The 24,577-nt window shown below is 35.3% G+C and overlaps 1 protein-coding gene across 6 annotated transcripts in view; it reads left to right on the forward strand.

Annotated features, from left to right (window-relative positions):
• RPS6KA6 (ribosomal protein S6 kinase A6) overlaps positions 1–24,057 on the forward strand; it is a 43,382-nt gene extending 19,325 nt beyond the window's left edge. For 4 of the 6 annotated variants that reach the window (XM_083797640.1, XM_083797642.1, XM_083797644.1 and 1 more), the window contains 16 exons: positions 2,424–2,530; positions 2,797–2,834; positions 4,413–4,555; positions 5,367–5,437; positions 6,507–6,595; positions 7,044–7,108; positions 9,029–9,131; positions 10,357–10,481; positions 10,771–10,896; positions 11,398–11,487; positions 12,157–12,315; positions 12,705–12,866; positions 13,278–13,354; positions 15,060–15,177; positions 17,117–17,257; positions 18,325–24,057. In XM_083797640.1, the coding sequence (XP_083653766.1) occupies positions 2,424–2,530; positions 2,797–2,834; positions 4,413–4,555; positions 5,367–5,437; positions 6,507–6,595; positions 7,044–7,108; positions 9,029–9,131; positions 10,357–10,481; positions 10,771–10,896; positions 11,398–11,487; positions 12,157–12,315; positions 12,705–12,866; positions 13,278–13,354; positions 15,060–15,177; positions 17,117–17,257; positions 18,325–18,450 (1,740 nt within the window). In that variant the 3' untranslated portion in view covers positions 18,451–24,057. Of the gene's footprint in view, positions 1–2,423; positions 2,531–2,796; positions 2,835–4,412; positions 4,556–5,366; positions 5,438–6,506; positions 6,596–7,043; positions 7,109–9,028; positions 9,132–10,356; positions 10,482–10,770; positions 10,897–11,397; positions 11,488–12,156; positions 12,320–12,704; positions 12,867–13,277; positions 13,355–15,059; positions 15,178–17,116; positions 17,258–18,324 lie in introns of all 6 variants that reach the window. The other 2 variants (XM_083797641.1, XM_083797643.1) reach the window with 1 other exon arrangement.
• Positions 24,058–24,577: the final 520 nt, after the last annotated feature.

A 24,577-nucleotide genomic window follows, 5' to 3' on the forward strand; every position in this document is an offset into this window, starting at 1 on the left:
ATGTTTAATCTCTCAAACTGTGAACATTGAGCATTTTTAAGACACCCCTCTGCCATCTAATTTTGGCATGTAACTGGAACTATAATTTTTCATTTCTGTTTTCTTGGGAGAGAATTTCAGAGGAGGGAATATGATGCAGCCTAGCCTTGTTTTTTCTTAAATTTAATATAATAAATATTTGATGGCAAATATTATGACCATCTTTAAGATTTTATTTTCTTTTTGCAAAACTTCCATAAAGCTCTAAATTTTTAATGGCAAGTTTCCCAACAGCTTCACAGTTAGAGAGCTTTCCAGTGCTTTCACAAATGTGAATGTTTGTTGCTAATGCTTAGGAAAAGATAACCCAGTTTTCTGATTTAAGAAAGTATCTGGCTGATTTTTTTTTAATGACATGTAGGTCGTATCCTCAGTATGTTAGGGCATGAACTCTCTCCTTCCCCCCCTTTTTTTTAAACAAAATCGAGTTTTACTTCAGGAACAGTTTAAAGTGAAGAAAGAATTGAAAAGGTTTTTTTTCTCATTTTTAGGAAAGCTGACCTTGGTAGAACAGTGATTGTGTCTAAGAATTGAGCTCAAAATCAATTAAACTTGAGTTGTAAAACCAGGGGATAAAAACCGTTAAAGGAATGGACAGGCTTGTAAAGGGCTATTGGGACAGTAGGTAGGAACGAGGTCACTCTGCTTTCACGTAGGCTGTCTGATTATAGGGGAAATTCTGGTATAACAGAACTATTCTTTTTGCACCAACACAGCTGAGATTACTGACTATGCAAAATCCTTAAATTAAGGGATGCAAGTCTATGTGTAATAATACTAGCTAGGTGAAAGAAGTACGTACTCTCCTTGGGAATAAAGAATTAATAATTGTGAGATTATTCTTAAGTTTCCACACGTGTGTTGTGGTTATTTTTGGAAGACTTCATTTACCTTCTATGATAGCATTTAAACATTTACTGTATCTATATATAGGAAAAAAATTGGGCCTTTTTAATTCCTAGTAGGAGGAAAAGATTGCAAAAGTGCCTGGTAATACAAAGACAGTGGATAACACGAGTGTAAATTACCCATAGTATTTCATCCTTTGCATACACGAGGATTATTTAAGTTAGTAGGGTTTAGTATGAGGCTATTAAAACACTTTTGCTAGTGTTTTAGTTCTAATGCAGGTATGAGAGTTTCGGCTATGGAAATGAAATGAGTACTTACTGAAGTCTTCTGTGGTAAAATTGAATGAAATTGACTTACAAACTACTTTGTGTCAAAGTAAACACAGTGCAAGTGAAATTGTTACTCCAAGGCTGTAGATGTGTTGTATTTTGAGATGTGCGTTTTGGCTATCCCAAGGAATAATGACATTTTTCCCTTGTGAATGGAGATGAAAGATTGTATCAACTTTGCCCTTACAAAATTAAAGTGAAACTTCTATGTGCTGTTTCTATCATGCAACAGCTTTATTGTTCATAGCGTGTTGATAACTGACACTGTGGGAATTGGAAATATTTCTGTTGCCAGTATGACAGATTACATATTTTGTGTGCAATACCAAGTATTGATCAGTGTATTACTAAATCAGTAGGCCCAAATATGGTAGTATAAAGTTTTAAAAGGCGTTTACTGTGCAGTTGAGAGGGCTCTTCTCCTTACTGCTGGTGTTTTCAACAAATAGGGAATAGTTGAATTAAGTTTTGGAATTAAATTTGAGGTTTTACATTTGAGGGTTACTAGTTTATCCAGTAATTTGTGGAACACAGCAAGAGCCAAAGTAGATAGTCTTGTATATGAAAAGTAGAAGCAACCTACTGTGTATTTAGGACAGGAAAGCTTCTGTATAAAATGCTGTGTAGGCAAGGTCGCTTGGTTCTTCAGTGTCTTGCTAGGGATTTTAGGATTTTTAAAATTGCTTTTCCTAAAAAGAACAGAGTAGGTTCCTGCTTTAACTCACTGCTAATTTTCTCATCACGGTTATTTTTACGAAGTATTTTATTTAGCATACTTTTTAATATTTTTTCTAAATATTGGTAATGTGAGGTGAGAGATGCACGAGTGACATAAAAATCGGTGTTGATATATCAAATTTTATGATGCAGTGGACAGCAGTTTACATTGGATTGCAACTGAAAATGCTGGTGGTCAGTAACACCAAATACAACAATTAAATTCATTATCTTAAAAGTTAGTGCCCTGTGGTAACTGCAAATGTTTTAAAGTGTTGCAGATTGTTCTTTTACTTGATGTTTACTATCATGATGATTAGCGTGTATTATTGTATCATTTCTGTTAGGTAAATTCATGAATTACCAGTTCATGGGGTACTTCTAAAATTTATTTTGAAATTAAGGCAGACAGGAGTATTTTTTTTAGTTTGCAGTTTTAAAAACTGAAGACAAGATCAGAAGGTAAATCTATACAGTTCTTATTAGGTTATGTTTACAGAGGAAGATGTGAAATTCTACCTCGCAGAACTGGCCCTTGCTTTGGATCACCTTCACAGCTTGGGAATTGTATACAGGGACCTGAAGCCAGAAAAGTAAAGTAAAATGTATTTTACCACTATTACGTGTATTTTGCTTGTTGCTTTGCATTTTGTACTGTAGTGATGTAAAAAATTAAAAATATTTTTACTTTGTTTGTTTACATAATCTTATAAAAATGCATTTGTGACTAAAATGCAATAATACTGGTTTGTTAATTTAATGATGCAAGTTGGAGATCAAAATTAACTACTATATTTTAAATGTTATATGCAAACATTCCTGTTTATGTGTATCGGTGAATGTGAATTTTAATTTTCAGCATTTTGCTTGATGAAGCAGGACATATCAAGTTAACAGGTAGGTAATATTTATTAGTACAGCACTTTCTGTGTATATCTCTGTATAAGCTTATAGTTACAAACCTAAGATACGTATAGTGATAGTCGAAGCGTGAGGCCAGTACTTTGCTGCTTAGAGAATTTCTTATTGGTCAGAGTTTTTATAATGAATCAGTATCTCTCTCATTTATAATGATTCTTTATGTACCATTAAGTACTTCTGTTAAAGCATTTTTAGATTATAGGAGACTGTATCAGATGATTTCTTTTACCACATCCTGATGTCCATGCAGTTTCCACAGAAGTTATTTTTCGCTTTGGCTGATCTTTGTATTGATCAAGTTCCAGTATTAGCAGTAATATTGCTGTAAAATGCAGATCCTAATTACTGTGGTTAAAATAGAAGAAATATAGCTGATAATACAAAAACAGCCATTGAATGTGATTTATTTTAAAAGAACTTTAGTTCCAATGGTGGTGTTCTAGTCACTAAAGTTTAGAAAGTTTAAGCTATTTTACTGTGAAATGCCTTTTAGTTGAAGATCAAGAAGTTGTTGATCCAGGCTTGAAGTTGCTGGCTGAGACCTTTTTTTTTTTTATAAAGGGATTAGAGGTTCTCTTGGTATAAAAAGCTCTTAGTGCAAAATAAGACGTCTTCTAAATTATTATTGCATTTCAGGATTATCACTCTTAAATGCATATGAAATCGCAGGGAAATGGTTTATAGGGAACAACTGAAATATGTCTTCTGAGAAGTTACATTTAAGGTGAAACTTATAAATTCATTACATATTTGGATCTATAGATATTGCTATTAGATTATGAGTGAAAAAGAAATTTCAACTCTCAAAGAGTTGAATGATGTTGGAAATTGTTTATAAAATGCACCGCTTTAAAAATTTCTGAACAATACACTTAAATCCAATTGAATCTTATTCTCACTTCCTTCTGAAAGTGGGAAGACTGAGGGTATCGTTGATTAGCAATCATTTCCCCTCTCATAAAAGGGAATGTTGAGAGTCTTGTCCTGAGAGCTGGGCCAGTATCAAGGACTTGTTTCAGCAAGGCCATTGAATAGACAAGGAAGGAAAAAAGTATTCTGGCATTTAAGACTTCTTTACTGAACTTGTGATTCACATTGCAGAACTATATTGTCTTATACAACAACATTATTTTTAGCCTGACTTTAATTCATCGTTCAGTAATAGCAGAGCATGCAGATTACGATCTTTGAAACTCATTTATTTGCATGCAGTCTTTTGTATGGATAAAGCAGGTAGCAAGCAGAAAAAGATCTTTTGCTTATCTTAAGGCTCTGAATATGTAACCTTTTAAATATTGAAGTAGTAATATTTTGAGTAGTAATTTTGAGGGCTAATTTGTAGCTTATAGAATGGCTTTGGTGGCATATAGTAAGCTAAACGTTTGATGCCTCTCTAGATATCTGCAGCTTCTTGTTTCATTAGGATAACAACATAATGTTCCTGAACACAAGCAAACAAAAGCTGTCAACGCTTTCATTTTGAAATGCCATATACAGTATTGTTTTTTCCTGAAGTTCTTTACTGGCTATATTCTTGTAATGCTGTTGTTGTAGACTTTGGACTCAGCAAAGAATCAGTAGATCAAGAGAAGAAGGCCTATTCTTTCTGTGGTACTGTAGAATACATGGCACCTGAAGTAGTAAACAGGCGAGGGCACAACCAGAGTGCTGACTGGTGGTCCTTTGGTGTTCTTATGGTACTGTATGCTTCGCTGCTTACCTCGCTTAAAGGTCACAAATATGCTGCATATGTCTAAAGTGAATGTGAAATAATGTGTCTAGAATAGGTTTGTCCAGGTCTAATTAAGAATGCTTGGGGGGGGGGGGGAGGGAGAGAATTTGATGACCAAAGTGCTACTGAAATAGCAAGTAATTTGAATAAAATTTTACTTTTTACCTGCTTAGGTAAGGAGTACTTACTAGGAACCTGAAAAATCATGCACCTGGTCAATTTAGTTGTTTTGAATAGTCATTGTCATAGTGTGAAACTTCAGTTTGTATATTTATTTTCCAAAAAAATAATTGAAGAAAAAAAAAAGGAAGACTTGGTTTGATGGAATATTAATTGTTTTTGTAAGAGTAAGTTTGAATACTGCTGGAGTGGAGTAGAGTAATGAGTCAGTAATGCTAGCACTTATGCTTTTGCTGTAATGCATTAGAGAAGCCAGCTAAAATATACATACTGACATTAAAAGTAAAATACTGTTTTAGAACTTTTCTTGCTCCCTTCATAGTACAGCAATGTCTAAAATTAAGGTATGGAGGGGTTTTTATTACTCTAAAGTAGCTCATGGCTGTGAAATGTTCCTAATCATCATTACAACTGCCACTGTTATAATGTGAACTAACAATTAAAAACTATTTTAGATTTGTGAACTTTTTTGGTAATATAATCTCTTAAAAGTCAAGTCAGTTTGCCTAATGTAGCAATAGGAAACAGTACAGTACTTAACACTTTGAGCAACTGGGGGAGAAGTGTTGATTTAGATTAACATTTGTTCTTTTCAGTTTGAAATGCTTACTGGTACACTACCGTTTCAAGGTAAAGATCGAAATGAAACTATGAATATGATACTGAAGTAAGTATGTTTTCTTACTCTTTAGAATATCAGAAAACATAATTTAAACGTGTTTAACAGCTTGTTTTAAATACTTGTGCATGAGAGCATTAAAACTAGAAGAGAAACAAAAAAGCCACCCCATCGCACTGCCTCCGTGCACATGCGCAATAACTAAGGTGTAGATCCCAGACTATGGAAATTCTGTTGAGTATCTGCAGAAATTAAAATCATAGGGATAAACTTCTATTTTCATTGTAGGTGTATAATAATGATAATAACATTACAGTGAATTGGAACAGCATTACTTGCCATTCATGTTGTTATATACTCTTGCTACTGTTATACCTTATTTTGTAAGCAGTAGTTAATCAGGTGTTGCTTTATGAACATATATATGGAGACTGCACTTACGTGCTCACATCTTCATAATACATTACCTCAGTTGCAGCACAAGCTGTCCAACAGGACAAACTGGGTAAACTGGTGACTTCTGAAGCAAGTGGTTAGGCAAACATGTTCTCATCTTTATTTGTGCTTAGTTAACAAAGACTTTCCTTTGGACCACATGCAGAGCCTTGGGCCTTTTGAGGGGGGTGATATTCGAGGAAGGGATGAGAGAGAAAGTTTTCTTCTTAACGTATGGCAGTTTGAATTTATAGTGATACTAACTGTCAAATGTTAGCGATAACTTTAGGGGCTAATAGCAAGTTGGAAATAAGTCTGCATTTGGTGAGTCTCTTTGGGCCTTGCTTCTGGTAGACATTTTGGTGATGATTTACTGGTGACATGAAGATATCTTTGAAATACTTACGTGTTCCTGAGATAATTGCTTTACTATGTTTTAGCATGAAGTTTGTTTTGGGGTCTCAAAGGGAGTGGGTTTTTTTGTGTGGTGCGGGTTTTTTGTTTGCTTTTGAAAACCGCTCATGTACAATGTGAAACTTTAAAGCTAATGAGTTAAATGTATACACCAGACAAGACTTTAGAATAGGTCCTTAATACACCAAATTATGCAGTGAAGCTTATGTACACGTTTTTTTTAGTAAGATAAATTTCTTTCTCTTACTCGTTTTCTGTTTTCATTTAGGGCAAAACTTGGAATGCCTCAGTTTCTCAGCCCTGAAGCTCAAAGTCTTCTGAGAATGTTATTTAAAAGGAACCCATCAAATAGATTAGGTGGGTTCACTTCTTTGGATCATTGAAATAAAAGTAGGTGGGCTGAATTTCTTTTCTAAAGAAAGCAGTTGCTGGAGACTCTTCAAGCTCCAGTGTTGATGGTCGGTAAGACTTGACTTTTGATACCATTTCATGTTAGTGTGGGTCGTGACTTTCTGGGTTCGGCTAATGGATGGTTACTTTCTTGAACCAGTTACTATTAGCAGCAAGAACAAAGCTTTGACGGTGTCAGAGTAAAGGAGTATTGACACTGTATTTATGGGCTGCTTTTATTTTTGTATGTCTCATCAGGGAGAGGCAAATGTGCTTAATCAATTATTTGATATGCCTCATATAACCATGCCTATACAAATTAAAAAAACAATGACAACATAAACACATGATATTGCAGTTTTGTTCAAAGACCTTACCCTCACAATGTTTTAAATTCAGTGTTTTCTTTGTTCAGGAGCTGGTTCAGATGGAGTTGAGGAAATCAAGAGACATCCTTTTTTTTCTACTGTTGACTGGAATGTAAGTAGGAAATGATCTGAATGATAAAACTTTTTAATTTTTGCCTATCTTGTAGCATATAGGTATTTGCCTGTGAATAGGGCACAATAAACACTGCACTACTGCTGACTTAGATTCTGGCCTCTACTGCAACCTTACTTGGCATCTGGAACTGTATTTATGGTATAAAGAGTAACCAATTATAAATTGGACGCTTAATTGTTTAATAATTAGAGTTGCAACATTCTAAAGTTTAAATTGTCAGTTACAACATTTGTAGTTGGAGAGCATGTTGGCACTCCCTGTGTGCAAGAATCATTCTCTAGAGCAGGTGTCCATCCAGTACAAGCATGTCTCATGCCTTCCATGCAGGTCACAAAACCTTGCTGTGACTATAGTTCTTTTTGACTTAACTGTAGTTAGCTGTAGCGCATTCCTGTCTTATCAGTCATATTCCATGTACAGTTGAAGTATTGACACTCGTGCTTTGAGGTGATCAGAAGTCTGTACAAGTGCGTGGTCGCTTTCTTAATTTTTAACAAGCACGTTGATGTGGGGCCTTTTGAGATGTGTTGCCCAGAAACATTCACAAAAGCGAGGCACTCTATATCAAATATATCTACTCTGCAAACATGCCTTTGCAATAATGCCTAGAGAAGGACAGACGCAAGGAATGACGTTGCTGTGCTGATGTGACTACATGCAGTGCTCATTACTGCTGTTCTTAACTGGTTCTTTAAAGCCTGTTAACATTATCCTTTTCTTTCTCCCCTGTATTCCCTTTTGAGAAGGTCGCTTTCTAGCTATGTTTATGCAGCATCTACATAGTTCTGATTAGCAAGCAGATTTTTAAAGTATCAGGAAAATTTTGTTTTATGTGAGTACACTTAGTAAGAGAAGGCTGTGGTAATGTGGTTTCAGGTTATCTATCGTTTTTGTTGTTGTTGTTAGGGGACTGAATTTGAAATGAATACCATCAAGCAAATGCAAAAGCTGTGGAGTTCTAACTTTTATATTTATTTAGCTATGGTGGTACTAATGAACACTTCAGTATTTTATTTAATTTTATGTGGGGATGAAGTCAGTTCTCTCTTGCTTGTATGTTCGTGGTTTTGGGTTTTGCGTGTTTTTTTTATTACATGTATGAGGTCTGCACAAGAAAAATGCAAAAAAAAAAGTCCTCAACTTCCTGAACTTTGCGTGGGACTTTGACATAATTTGACATGAAATTATCCATAAAATGAAACTCATTGTTGTAAATGTGACTTATATTGCTGTTTTGATAACAGTTGGCAAAGTGATTTTCTAAAGCATGTTCAGTAAAGGAGAAGAAAACGAGGAGCCTTTGTTCTACTTTTCCTTCCCTCCTTCGGACTTAGTTTAGCAGGTCAGGAAAAACCTGGAGTAGTTTTGGGAATTGGCAGTTCCTCGCCAAGAGGGAAACCTTTGTTTGTGAGAGTTATTTCTATTCTGGGTCCCAGACAGAGGCAAAGACTGTATTGCATACCTTCCCTTTGGAGTAGATATTTCAGGGTGGTAACAGCTGTCCAAAATAGCAGTGAACTAGGTCTGAGGTGACTGATAAAGATGTGCTGTGGCTGTTCTCTGAATAAGCCCAAGATGAACTGGTGATAAATGGCAGTCTGCTACCCTAGTTTAAAAAGGACAAATCTGGTAGATGAGACAGATTCAAAAGAGCAAGAGCTGTGTGTTGTTTGACTTGCTTGGTACCATTTCGCTTAGCATTTGAAATGAAAGGTACATAAATATAACTCTGTTTTTGCGTATGTAATTGAGTTTCTCTAATTGCTATATATTATTCAGTTTTTCAGAAAACTTTTAATACAGTGACATTTGAGTTGCTTACCCTCTAGCTTGGCAAAATTACATGATGGAAGCTTCATTCACTCTTAATTAAATGACTTTGTTCTTCTACTTCAGAAACTGTTCAGAAGAGAAATTCAACCCCCATTTAAACCTGCTTCTGGAAAACCAGAAGATACCTTTTGTTTTGATCCAGAATTCACAGCAAAAACACCAAAAGGTAACTGTGCATCCTCCATTTGTAAGCTGGTGAGGCTTATAGCACTATAGGGGACAAATGTTATTTTTTTTTTTATTTGGTATTTGTGGACTAAAATAGAAGACTGGAACTGGTGAGATTTGAATTTTATATGTAGTGAAAGAAAATATGTAAACCCAATACCTTCTTAATAAAGTAACTGTAGCATTTATTATTAACGTACAACTAACTTTTTTCCTTTAATTATGGTTTCCCTAGATATAATGACAAGGAAGGTAGAGGGCATGTCCTGTTCTGCTATAAAGAGAATACCTGTTAATTTTGTCTTAAATCTGTCCAGGCTTCCCTTTTCTTTTATTGTCAATACCTAATGGAATTTGTTTGAATGCGAGTTTCAAATATTAAGTTCCCTTTTGTGTATAAAGTAACTCCTGAGAAGTTCAGGGCAACACACTCAGTGCCCTGAGGACCTATACTATTAAATTATTTTCAAAGACATCTCAGCTAGTTTCCAGAAGCCTATAAAATTAACTTTTAACATGTCTCTTAGATTATTGCACTAGGAAAATTTCTAAGTAAGTGAACTTGGAAGAAAGACAGTAAGTGCTGATTTTCATTGGTTAGTATATTCACTTCAGGTTTTCTTACGTGATTTTTTTTCTGTACTATTGCATCCAACTTTTAAAACCACTTGTCATATTTGTTTGGAGGGTGTCTGTGGTTCTGATAGGCTACACAGAATTATCAAGCTGTGCTTATTTTGAAATTTCAAACAGTGAATTCAAAAGTGCACATAATAGAAGCTGAGGTAAATTTGGCTTAATATTTTTTGGTTTTCTGATTTTTTTTTTTAACTAATTGAATTTTTTTTTATTGCTTCATTTCTGCCTTATCTGCATATATACTGCTGAGGTAGTAAAATGTATGGGCACTCTTAGGCAGTCCTTGAACATAAACTTATGAACTTTATTTTTCATAATTAGTGTTGTGCTTCAGTAAATTTCTTCCTAAAAACATGTATTCATACACTAATTTCTGCAGTTTTAGGTGAAACATAGAAGTAGTACTTATGTTGTGTGATGCTGAAATACCGTAAGACAGATCACTGGATAGAAGTCTTAATTCAATGTCTAGTGCTACTTTTGTCTGTTCCCTCAAAATGTTTCTTCTAACATATCTGTACTGAATGTTCAAAAAATAGCTTTGCTAAGCTTTAGTCATGCTAATGAACTGTGTGTGCAACTAGATTCTCCAGGAGTCCCACCTAGTGCGAACGCACATCAGCTCTTCAAAGGATTTAGTTTTGTTGCAACTACTACTGTAGAAGATCATAAAATATCACCACTCACCAATATACTGCCAATAGTACAGGTAAAAGTTCTTTATTTGGTAAACCTTTTTTCAAATGCCAAATATTAACCAGTATGTAGTGTTTGCAGTTTGTTCTTTTTTGTTGTGGAGACTATTATAAAATGTTATTAAAATCAATCCACAGGGTATTTAACTACACAATTGGGGGTGCAGGGAAGCAAGTTGCTGCCCTTCTGGAGCAAGGATTCAAAAGAGATCATGGGCAAGCAAGAAGAACTTTTGCTGCTGGGAATAGTGTATAGATTCTTGTTGTTTTAGATGACAACTTGTATGTGTTTGTTTTTTAAAGCAACTTCATGGAAACAGTGTGCAGTTTACTGATGTATATGAACTGAAGGAAGATATCGGTGTTGGTTCCTACTCCGTTTGCAAGCGATGTATACACATAGCTACAAATATGGAGTTTGCTGTAAAGGTACTTCCAGTAACTTTATTTTTGACTTACTGTGTAGCAGATGTTTAAATGCATGAATTCAATAGTTACTGTAGCTGTTTATGTGCAGTGAGAAATGAAAACAGTGTTTTCTTCTTTCACTGAAATTGCATATTGGCTTCTGTAGTTCTTGTTTTTGTGGGTAAAGTGGTGGCACTGAAGAACTAATTTTGAAAGTACAGTTTTGAAGCCTGAAAATATTGTATGATGAGCACACCTGAAGTAAAATAAATGAGATTCAGTAGGTTGGGACTGGCCTGCAGGGAAGTGATGCTTCAGGCAGTCAAGTGAATTCCATTGTCCACTGGAGCAGATTAGGCTGCGTTAACGATTGATTTAACTGGTAGCAAGGATAGAACAAGAACTGAGTAAACAGGGATGTGAAGCTGGAAGATGAATTAGCCACAATTAATAAGAAGTAATGAACTCTTGACATTTTTGAAACTGTTGCAAAATTTGTTTTCATGTTACTGTATTTTGCAGATAATTGATAAAAGTAAGAGGGATCCCTCAGAAGAAATTGAGATTCTCATGCGTTATGGACAGCATCCAAATATTATTACTTTAAAGGATGTATGTACCTATCTCTGCTACCTCTTATTACACACTAGTCAGTATATATTTATATATAAATATAGATGTAGGGAGTTTATTGGGTTTACATTTCTTTTGCATAGCAAAATATATTGACAGCAGTGTATATATAGTAAAGTATAGAGTATTTTAAGTGTCCTGATACTAATATTTTATAAAGATTGTTTAATGAACTTGAAGTGAGAAATGATGTACATGTTAAAGAGTCATATTTCTTCTAATTTCAAATAATCAGTTAATGTGTTGGCGATCTGAATCTGAAAAAGCAGTTGAATGTGTTGTGTGTGTGCAAAGTATCAGCAGCTAAAAATCCTCTGGAGGGGAAGAGGAATAGGGAGTGATAGAGCTAGTCTCCTCTTACAAACAGAAGTTCCTAGACTGAAGAAATGTCATTCTGAGTCATGATTTAATAATCTATTATCTCAACATCTCACAGAATGACACAAGCTTTCTTTAGACTTCATGCTTTAAAGCTCTTGAATTGCAGAATTAAATTTGACAGCCCCTGCTGTTTGCACTTTATGTTCATATACGTGAATGGGTGAACAATCTAGTCTGTAATTTTCAGATTTTTCAGGTTCTATAATTATGGATGATCTGGATGAATATGTATGTGTGTATATATGTGTGCTTGTTAAACTTCTTCAGGTGTATGATGATGGTAGATTCATATACCTCGTCACTGAGCTGATGAAAGGAGGAGAGCTGCTTGATCGAATTCTCAGACAGAAGTTCTTCTCGGAACGAGAGGCTAGTGCTGTATTATACACTATAACTAAGACTGTGGATTACCTGCACTGCCAAGGAGTGAGTGATTTGTTTTATTCACAGCTCTTTGAGAGGCTTTTTTTAACAGGAGAAGGGGAGGATTTGAGTATTTTCTATAAAAGATGAGATGTGACCCATGTAATTATTCTGCAAGCCCTTTTAACTCTGCTTTTACTTATGAAGCGGCAGATGTTTGTTCTATGCTTGTTTGTGAGTTGGTTATGTTAGTTCCAGTTGCATTATGAGCCAGTATGCTTTTTTATGAGGTTACTGAAATATATTTTTTGTTACTTGAAAGTTAGATAATTGTGTGGAAGTGTTAGTCTCTAGCTTACTATATCTGTTATTGGTTATGAATTGTGAAATTTGCATGTACGTATGTTTGTACATCTTTGAAATAATAGATTTTAAAATATCTTTTTTTAAAGGTAGTGCATCGAGACCTTAAACCTAGTAATATTTTATATACGGATGATTCAAATAATGCTGATTCTATCAGGATTTGTGATTTTGGATTTGCAAAACAACTTCGAGGAGAAAATGGGCTACTTCTAACTCCATGCTACACTGCAAATTTCGTGGCACCAGAGGTATCTTAAGCTGCCAGGCATTTTGTCTACACTGGTTTTGATGTGCCAAATACTTAATCCTTTCAGTAGTTTTAAAAACAAAACAAAAACCTACCCTGCTAGTTTTCCTTAGATGTGTCTATAAATACTAGAGCATATGTGTTTATAAGTCTTTTTAAAAATAGTAGAGTCTACCCTCAAAAATAAGATGGATGCCCGTTGAGAATCTTAGGATGACTTTCTGGGAACAAGAAATATTGTTAATAGTTACTGTAACCTGTATATTGAACAAGAAATGATGATGCCTCTGAAACTATATTGGCACTGACTTATCCTTCCTCAGCCTGTGTGTGTAGTGGTTTGGGGGTGGGGGGTGGCTTCTTTCTTTTTTTTTTTTAAATATATGAAAAGTCTCTAACTTTTTTTTAAAAGGTTCTCATGCGACAAGGTTATGATGCTGCTTGTGACATATGGAGCTTGGGTGTTCTTCTTTACACAATGTTGGCAGGGTGAGATATTAGCTTATTTTGTTTACCTAAAATTACAGCATGCTGCACGAATCCATGTTTTTATTAAAATTTTAAGATATTATCTCACTGGTTTGAATGCAGAATAACAAAGACTCTGAAGAGGAACAGGAAGCTGTGAGTTTATAAATGTGTACATAAACAAGGCTTATCTTGCAGGTAGTTTTGGGGCTTCTCTCTTCCCTAGTACATGACTAGAGGATGCCAAAGACCCTCCCTAGCTTAGGGGAGAGCTCTTAGTCTGTAAAACCACGTGTTGGTTTTCTTCTTTTTTTTTCTTCTGCCCCTTGTCCTCCCCCCCTACCCTTGTAGTCCATCCTCTTGTATCTCTTTCCGCAGCCTTAATTCATGGCCCTTTTACAGAATGAACTGGCTTGTAACCTCTTCATTTTTCTAAACTTTCATTAAGGACTAGAAAGTACTTCAAAAAGTAATAGCGTTTATCAATTTGCCATTGAATTCTGTTCTGACAGGTAAAGTATTTTTTTTCCATCTTTATCTCTAAATACTGTCTTCTGGAAACGTCTTGATCATACTGTACTTCTCCCAGTAAAATCACTAGCACCACTAGAGTTTTGTCATTGAAACTCAGTTTTCTGTATGATTTATATGCAGCCATGCAGATCTTGGGCATTACCCTGCCTGCATGTGTAAGAAACATTGTCTGAACAAAAGACACAGCAGGTAACAAGTAAGGGAGAAGAATGGTCCAACTTCATTTCCTAGCTTTCCATTTTGTTCCCCTTAAGCTCATCATCTGAAGTACTACAACTAAACTGGTTGGGATACTTCCTAAACCTTTGATGTTGGTTGACTTCTATGTAAAGCTTTCAAAGTACTAAGATATAACGCATTAATATGTATTACTGCTGTCATGCTGATTTGATAGCTGAGGGGTGTTATGATGTAATTAATTTGAGTGAGATTTGATTTTTTAAAAATTAAAACTAACTTGGTAGTAGCCTATGACCATAGGAGATGCCAAAACATTGTACTACTTCTGATACTGTTAAAAGGTGTATTTTTGAATGTCTAAATGAATGACTAAAAAGTCATTAAGATAGGGGTTTCAGACTTGCCAGTTTAGTTATTTTGTTCTTCACAGTAGGATTTATAGGAAAACAATCTGAATTTACAGGAAATCCAGTAAACTATTAAAAGCCTCCCAAACCAATAATCTTGTGGTTTAAGCCTCCCAAACTCACTTAAAAATAAATAAAAACAAACCTCGATTGATTTGTCTTGCAGCTTTTCCCACAAATCGTAGATGTAAATATATTTTGCTCATTCTTTCTCAAAATGTATGTCCATACCCCAAACTCCAGCTTCATTAGGCTTTCTGGTGGGGTACTGTTCTAGGTTTGGATTACTTAATTGCTCTGGTTGTCTAACATAATTTTTTGTTTATGAATCATTTTCACTTGATTTGAAAGTCTGCACTAGTTAGAATGTATTATTAAGATACTTACTTAAAACATCTTGTTAATCTGCATTACTGTTTATTCTACTTGAGTAACAGTCGAGTAACAATTATGGGGAAAAAAATAATAGTTTCAAAGATGAAATGCTAATCTAATGTATGCTTTATTTGATAATATAGAGTGTTACTGTCAGTAGTGGAATAACTTGTCAAAATGATTAATGAGGTTTTAACAATTTCTTAAATTTTTTTTCCCCCTTTCAATAGCTATACTCCATTTGCAAATGGTCCTAATGATACTCCTGAGGAGATCCTGGTACGAATAGGCAGTGGAAAGTTCTCCTTAAGTGGAGGCAACTGGGACACTGTTTCAGATGCAGCCAAGGTATAAATGTGTTTTGTTTTTTTACTTGTATTTTGTAGAATTCAAACAAACATTTATTGAGTGCCATAAAGACTAATCTAACACACGAGTTTGCTAGTCTTGTCTGCAAAGTTTATTGCAATAAAGGTCACCAACCTCCTGCTCAAAACAGGGTCAGCTCATGATCAGAATAGGTAGCTCAGGGTTTTATTCAGTCTGATTTTGAAAACCTCCAAGGGTGAAGACTGTACAACCTGCCCAGGCAGCCTTCTCTTGACTACCTTAATGAGGAAGAAGTTTCTTCTGATTTAAAGCCAGAACACCTCTTGTTTTATTTTGTCCTCTGTCTCCATTTCTTTAGTTGTGCTGACTGAAGGAATGCAATCACCTCCCTCAGTGTACTTGCTGTGCTTCAACCCAAGATGCTGTCCGCTTTCTTGGAAAGCAGGTCACACTGGTAGTTCAGCTTGCTGCCCTACAAAGACCTCCGGGTCCTTTTCACCAAAGCTGTTTCCTAAACAGTCAGTCCCTAGCTTGTATCTAGGCAAGGATTTCTTCCTTCCCAAGTGGAGAAATTTGTGTTTGTCCTCATCGAATTTTGTAAGTTTCTGTCTGGCCCAGAACTCCATCCTGCCTGGGTTCTCTTGGAAGGCTGCCTGGCCCTTGAACTCATCAGCTCTTTACCCATACTTCTTGTTCAGTTCTTATTGCAAACATGACAGGTGTGCTCTGTTGTTTCACCCAGGTCACTGATACCCATTTTAGATAGGATGGGTCCCTGTATAAGCTTTTCTAATCATTTAATTCATTGTTTATATTGGACCAAAACCAGATGTATGTGGTATTACTTAAATGGAAGGATGTCTTTTTATAGTTATGTTAGTTATAGTAGCCAACTAGTTTTTGTATTAATATTTTTTTCCTGTAATATAGGCTCACTCTTTTGACTTTTTTGACACTGAAGTTGTCAGGTCTTTGTGTTTTTGTTACTACTTTCAGCAATAAACTAATAATTTGATATATCTGGATATTTTGCAAATAGTCTCTGTCAGCTTGATTATGCTGCTTTGTTTAAAGATGCTGTCATGCATCGCGTATCAATTGCTGTATGTGTTCTCAGGGTTTCGTGTTGGCCTACTCTGTAGGTATCTTAGTCACTATTTTTACCTTTTATAAATCTTGGTGTTAATATTATTTTTTTACCTAATCCTTTGGGACTGCGCTATGTGTTTATCCCAATAGGAGTGATTCAGAATACTTGCTGGCTGATTCTCTCTTAGCACAAGTAATTCACTTCTGCATAGTCAAGAACATTTAACATTTTGTACCTAAAACAAAGGGAACATTCTGTCAGCTTGTTCATATTTTGTTTTCTTTCAAGCTATTCCTGTCTTTTCTGTGTACTTCCCATCCAGCTCATCTTTTGACCAACACTACAATTCCTAGCTTGTTACTAATGCTTCTAAACAGCCAAAAACAAATGTTCATTCTTGTTTGGTTTTACTCTTTACATAACTTGAAGGAAAAAATCTTTGGTAGTATATAGCGAATATATATACGAATTCAACTGTAATACGTTGCAGACCTCAAGTGCATAGTAGGAATGAGGAAAGGTATTTGCCAATAATATTCTTCCATAAGCACTTTCTGTTAGATTTTAATAGTATTTCTGGTCTTTTAGACATGTTATAAACAAATTGAAATATGAAACATGGAAACAACAGTAAATTTCTTTACAATAAAGGCCTGCTCTGTTAAACTGATTATAGTACACCACATTGTTTTCAGACTTCTGCAGTGTCAAGGCACAAAATGATCCAATTTATCTGCTGATTTGCGTGTTTGCATTGTTTATCCCTGCCACATAAGATCCTTTTTAAATTACTGCCATAATTAATGTCTTATAGTCTGTATTAAGATTATTTTAACTGAATAGTATGTGTTTGTTGTTTTTATCTAGGACTTGTTATCACATATGCTTCATGTAGATCCGCATCAGAGGTATACAGCAGAGCAAGTATTAAAACATTCGTGGATAGCATGTAGGGACCAGTTGCCGCATTATCAACTAAACAGGCAAGATGCACCACATCTAGTAAAGGTAAACCTGGGGAGTGAATATGGCTTGAGCTGATGGATGTGCAATGATTTGGGTCACTTCTGAAGCTACAGGCAAACTGATTTTTTGTACTTAGCTTTCTTTTCTCTTTGCTAGTATGTACATCCTCACTTAAGTTATATAAGCAGACAAATAATCAGTGAACTTTTTTTAGACTTTTCTGTTTGTTCCTTTTGTGCTTTCAAAGATTAAGGTAGCTTTGGCCATACAGGAAGCAGCTCAGACAGTTATCTGAGACTTCCACAGGTCCCCTAGCGTTCTTATTCAAGAAATTCAGGCACTGAAACAGGCTCCCCAGGGAAGTGGTTACGGCAAGCTCAAGAAGCATTTGCACAACGCTGTCAGATATGTTTTGATTTATTTTTATTTTTTTTCTTTGGGTGGTCCTGTGTGGAGCCATGAGTTGGACTCGATGATCCTTGTGGGTCCCTTCCGACTGAGGATAGTCTATTAGTCTATGATTCTACGAAACCTTTTGAGATTTGTTTCGAACTGTATTACGGTCTCCTGACAACAACAAAAATTAGCAATCTAGCTACAATTTTTGCACTTGCTTTATCTGTTCATTTTGTATCTGTGATTCTGACCTGTGATGCACAAGCAAATTCTAATATATGCAAACAGCTTTTAAGACTCCATCAATTTTGTAGGAGTAAAAAGCAAAAACCTGTGAAAGTTAGTCTTAATTATGTTGTGTTCGTAAGTCAGGACCTGAATAGCCACTTAAGTGGCTGTATTTGATAAATTGATGCTACTATTGCTTGGAAGATACTGATTCTGACCCACATTAAGAGGTTACTGCTACATCTAAGGTATGTAGAAGAAATACACTGGAAAGAAAAAGATGTCATACACCTGTGCTTAGAAACCTGAAGGATTCAGCAATACATCTTTTTTCTTTCAAAACAAACTTTAGAAAATGTATATGACCTACCGTAAGCCCTATTTTTATAGAATTCTGTAAGAATTTAATATTGAATTGTTTTATCTTCTGATTTAAAAAAAAAAAAAGACTTTTACAACCTTTTATGTGATTCATTGTTCTCTAGGGAGCCATGGCTGCTACATATTCTGCACTGAATCACAAGACATTTCAGCCAGTGTTAGAGCCTGTTGCAGCCTCGAGTTTAGCTCAACGACGGAGCATGAAAAAGCTAACATCTACAGACTTATAGATCCACTGGGACACCTTAGCAAACAGAAGCAAGGGGAAAATCCAATAAGTGGCTCTACTTTGCCTGACCTGTGATCAAAAGGCATCTATGGTTTCCTGCTACACTACTTGAATTCTGTAAAAGTCCTTTTTTAAAAAAGAAAAAAAAAATCCACAGGTTCATACTGTGTTGTTTTACAGGCTGTATCTGTTAAATTAATTTAACATCAGGTACACACCATAATGAATTTCTCTACACTGTCCTTTAAGAGATCTGTTGCAAATATTATTTCGCATTCTGTATAGTTTTGCTGGGTTCATTTAAAAAAAAAAAAAAAAGGTTTTGGGGACCGTTGTCAATGACCAAGTTGTACATAAAAAAGTGTCAGTGTAAGTTTTTTCATTTCTTCACATACTTAAATCCTGTTGTGAAGGACAAATTCTTAATTTTGTAATTGGACACTTAACTGATTCAACTTAATTCATTTATCTTTTTCATTACTTTTATGAAAATCTGACTGATGTATTGTGCCAATATTAAATGCATTAATGCTAATTTGGCAGGTCTGTGTTTGCATGGTGCCAGTAACGAATAAGTTTATGTGGAAAATATAAACAAAAGCAATGTGTAAGGTCCTGCACTTTACCTGTAAAATCAATTTGATCACTTGTGACTCGAAAGAAATGCTGGTTAACTAATGGCCTCTTACAGGAGAATGAACACTTCTAATTATTACCATGAATGGTACTGTGTCCTGCACTGAGCTGGAGAAAGTAAGTATGTGTATAAACAGTCAAAATTAAGGATTGAAATAATATTGTTATTTTAAGGCAACATCATGCAATCCATTTTTGTTTTAAAAAAAAATATATATTATATTGCCTATCCATTTGTACAATGGCTATATTACTGTTTCCTTGGCAGATGTTTCCACTGAATATATCCAATATTAAGTATGTTTGGTGTATGAGACAAACTGACACTTTGTTATAACAAACTTGGCATGTGGATTTTAATTTTATTTATTTGGTTTTTATAGAACGTTGCTTCTATCTGAATCTCTAGCCGCATGTACAAATACTACAGAACATAAATGCAAAATTCTATTTGCCTAACTGTAGGGGTAGCTTGGGAAAATAAATAAGCCTTGCAGTGTGCCCAGATAAGGGAATTTTGACCAAGAAATTTCACAGTTATGGGCAAGTTACTGACAATATCCCGTTGCCGGCACTCACTTGTTCTCTCTGTCTTGGTGTTAGGATTTCAGCTCTTTCTACGTGCTGTGATAGACAGGAAACAAATCTCAGGGCCAGAATCACCTTTGAGTTTTCTGACTCAAAACCAGTGCTGACTTGCACCTGCTCGTAGACTGGGAACTAATACATTCAGAGATAATAAGCTTAAAGTAAAATATTTTCACAAGTTGTAGACATTACTGTACAATTGTATTGACATAGTAGGATGGTACGCATTTTAAACATTAGGTAAGTATATTAGTGACCAACAGTTAGACTGTGAAGAGTTGGAGAATGCAAGTGACCAAAAATTGTAGTTGACTGATTTGCCATCATTGAATTTCCTGTTCCCGATAGCTTTGGCGAATTACAAGACATCTACGATGGCAGAACTCTGCATTTTGAGACAGGAAGAAAAGGAAGAAAAAGCTTTCCGAAGAATTCTGGCCTAACTTCCAAGAATGGCAATAGTAACTCAGATCTTAAAATGCAGAGGGTGCTGGCTGGTTTTTGCTTATACCTGTGAAGTACTTGGTGGCATTGAAAGTACCGTTAGATGAGCTGCTTTCTTCTGTTGTGGTGGGGGAAGATGGAAATTATCTGGCCAAATAGTTAGGTATGAATATATGTAGATTTGAGACTTAATGAATATAGCAAACATAGGTGTGCTATTTGTATCATGCAGAACATACCCCATACTAAATTTGAGTGTTTGATAGATGTTGGAAGCATACTGGGGCCATTTGTGCCTGATTTTGAGGTGCCTGTTTGAAATGCTTGAAAGCTATCAAAGAACATGACTGCTTCCTGGAAAGCTTATTGTTTAGTACCAAATCTGCGCCTTATGCAGTTGGTTCATCCTTTTTATTACCAGAGACCTTGGCCCAGAAGTATGTGTGTAAACCTCTCATTTACAGTCTGTGTAATTTTGTTTGTCAACTTATAAATAACTACCAGAAGAATTTGAATTCACTGAGTAGAGAGGGGTAGAATAAATGTGGTAGAAATAAGCTACCTTGACCAAGGTCAAGGTGCAACGTGGGTTGTAATGCACTAGTAAAAAACTGCGTTGGTAGAGGGTAATGCAAGGAATGGAACAGAACTAAAATGTCAAACTTGAATTGTCTTCAGCTTTCCCGTAAGGTAGCAGCTGGTCTTTAATGGCTTTATTCATGAATCATTTAACAGTGTTTATATTGGTATTTTCTTTTAGCTTGCTTAGAAGCACCACATTATAAGCACCTTAAAAGCATTTTGCACAAATACAGTTGTAAGCAGCTGAAGATACTCAAGTTCTTGTCAAAAGAAAGGTGGTAAGAAGAAATATGTGCAAACAAGATGGATATTCTGATTCTTAGCAAAGAATTTTAAACATCTATAAGTTTATCCCTGGTGTGTTTTTATATCATTACTAGCCTTTAGTGCAAATGGTACTCCTGGGGCAAAGGCAAGGTTTCAGCGACTGCAATGTTAACAAGTTGTCTTATCACAAGGAAAACATATGGACAAACACCTTTCTTATATCTGACAAGACCAGCGTATTCTGGTATGCCGATCTTTAATCCTTAAATCACTTGAGGGGAAGAAGTTAACTTGCTATGAATATTTCAGCATATCAGTTTTGAAACATTTTGGATATACAGGGATACAAAAGAGTTCTTGCGCATTTACTTCTAATATGGTATTTAATAATTTTCTTTGATATTTCTTTTGTAACTTCATATTTTTTTCAAGCTCAGATTTTGTTCAATTATTAATACTCATGAACAGATGATGCATTATCAGTTCAGTGTTTGAAATGGAAGAACACTTATTTGAACATGCTCTTGGTTGGAGTGAAAGGTTAGTGTAATGTTTCATTTTCATATCGTCTCTGCACAGTTCAAGACTAGTTATGATCATACTATAATACAGAAATTTTCTTCACTGCTCTGATATTTTGGGTGCGATCTCTGTTACTGCCAGCACAATGACATCTACTCTGATTTTGATAATGGCAGTTATAAATGAGTGCTAGCTCTCACTAGCAGTCTGATATGGTTCTCACTGAAAGGAGTAGATACCTACAGACCTGAACTGTAGCTGGAGCCCATACTTGACATATCTGCTTCTTTTTCACTCTTTGGATATTGCAATTATTATCTTCAGTTTTTCTTTTGATGAATACCAAAGAACTCTATTGTATTCCTGTATTGTATTCAAAAGCTATACAGTAGCATCAACATCTGCCAGTGGTGCGTAATGAAGAGTGCCTGTACCAGCAAACATTAGCGTGGGTAGATTCACTTAAGCTGCTGTTCTGTGGCTTGTCTAAATGCTGTTGTTAGCATGTTGTGTATTTTTCCCATTATGCTTGAAACTAGTAAATTCTTCTTGACCCTGTAAAGAGCCTAAGGTGTAGGTGGTCTAAGCATACTTCTAGTTGAGGCCCATGTTCCATGGTTTTAAATCTTCTGCTAGCATTCAGAGAAGGCATCCAAAACCTTACCCAAGTCAGTCATACTGAGCTTGAATTGTCTTCCATGTTTTAGTTCATTTTCCAAAGCTAATCTTAATATATGTATTGAAGAAACTAATATGTCCAGTAGTTAAAATTACACCTAGCAAAGCAACAATTGGAAGTTACTTGCAGTATACACTGGTCATTTGCAGTGACAGATGGCTGCATCTAGTGTTCTTCTCTCTGCTGTCAAATGTTGCAATTAAAAAGTTAGGAGAGCTTATAAGGATTGAGTTAAATGAATTACATAGTAATATAGTAATTATCCTGATTCATATAAGTGAAATAAGGCTCATGCATCAATGCAATTATGGGGTTTTATGTACTTCTGTAGCACTTAAGTTTTTTAATCCTATCAGAGTTGAAACTTTGCTGATGTTTGTGGGAGGGAAAGGAGGAGCAGATTTCAGAAGGCTTCTTAAGCCATGATAATAGGGTCCTTATGTAACGCTATCACAGCTCTACAGGTTTTTTTTAAGCTGCTCGTTGAAAGTTCACTCACTTTTTTTTCTTGAGTATGTATTAGTATACCTATTGGTAACATGCATACGCTGTTATACAACATGTACCATCCTTATGCATTAACTTCTCTTTAGTTAAGTACCCTCTGAATAAATTTCGTCCCTACTTCAGTGTATTTTCTTAAACATTTACTCCCCCAAATTATTTTGTTGATAAGCCTGTATTTTCCTTTGAATAAAACAATACAAATCCAAAACAAAACAAAAGCCAACACCCTAGTGTATAGCTAAAGTTGATTTGAGTATTACAGTATCTTACCTAAATAGAAGTTGCTCACCTACCCCGTGCCCCTCCCCGTTAATCAGTGACAGGCTGTCTTGAGATTTTCTTATATGAAGAAAGCAATTTTACTTTGAAAGCTTTAAATGATAAATGATCTTTGATTATGTCTCTTAATGATTAAGATTTGGGAGATAGCCTATTACCAATAATGAGTTTGAGTAACATAGGATCCGGGTTTGTGGGGTTGTTCTTTTTTTGTGTGTGTGTGTGAGAACTGAAAACGTGCTCAAGGTGGATCTCCTTTGCAGGACAAAGTGTTCCTATTTTGTATGTTTTGCATTAGGCTTACGAGCAGCATTTGCTAAGTAATTGCAGTGTCATAATATCCCAAGCACTTTGGCATCTTGCACTGATACTCTGATTAGAGCTAAAACTATTCTGGCACGTGACTGGCTATAAATCTCAATATACAAAAGGGCATTAATTGAAAACAGCGTGCAATGAATCACATGCTCTCTGAGGTACTTCAAAGATGAAACTATACAAAAGGTCCCCGTTATCAGATATTGTAACTGTCATTTCTTTCTCTAAGCATATTGTGGATTTTGTATCATATTGTATTTATTTCATTTAATTTTAAAAAATGTTTTCTTTAAAGCTCTGTATATATTGACATTAAAGTTTGCATTGTACTACGTTCTCTTCTCCTTGTAAGGCTGAATCTAGTAGTGCATTGTATGGTATGTTGTCTTTCTTTGCACTGTGCTGCTAAAAGATACTATTGCCTTGAATTACGACATGCCAAAGACAACCTCAAAATTGTATTTATTTTTGTTAAACTTTGTGAATAATGATAAAGGTACAGTTTTAAATAGCTGGCAGTTCCTTGAGTACTAGAATAAAAAGGTTGCAAATTCATAGTATTTTATAATTGACAAAAATAGGTCATTTATGATTTGGAAGTTCAACTATTTTTTAAAAAAAATGATATAAAAATCAATGAGCAAACATTCCTAAATTAAATGTACTGTGAATTGCATTATTTGGTAAGCCTTGCCAAAAACAACACATACGTCAAGAGCTGTTTATAAATTTATATTCACAGTAAAGTGTTTCATGCCACACTTTCAATAAACCATACATTCACTGATAGGATTGATGTATTACTTTAGGGTGGGATAATCTACCTTCTGTACGTTTTTCAGGTATTCAGCTTTGACTTCATGTATACAAAAAGAAATAATTTTTCTGCAAAGGTCTGGTCCTTTGAAATAAAGGCACTTACGTTGCAAATGAGAGTAATCGCATTAACAGCAGTGACCTGCACAAATGTTTAACTATCTGCATCAGTGTTTGCCACGTGAGGTCATAAAAAGTTGTAGTGAAAAGCTCTTCCTACTACTAGTTAGTTTTGAATTTAAGATATATTGCTTCAACTGATAGAATTCTTTTGTCCTATATCTGAGCTATTACTACAAAGCCAAATATTGATACATCACTACTAGGTGGCAGCACACTTCGCTATGTCGCTAATCCCATCACAGGATGAGTATAAGTCAATGTAATTGCACTGAAGTGCAATATGTGGTTTTAAAACAAGGTATTTGGTAACTAGTGCTGCAGTCTTGTTTTTCATGTACCATATTGGTCCAAATACACACAAAGGATT

Source organism: Anser anser (genome assembly GCF_964211835.1).
Source record: "Anser anser genome assembly, chromosome: 13".
NCBI classification, from domain to species: domain Eukaryota; kingdom Metazoa; phylum Chordata; class Aves; order Anseriformes; family Anatidae; genus Anser; species Anser anser.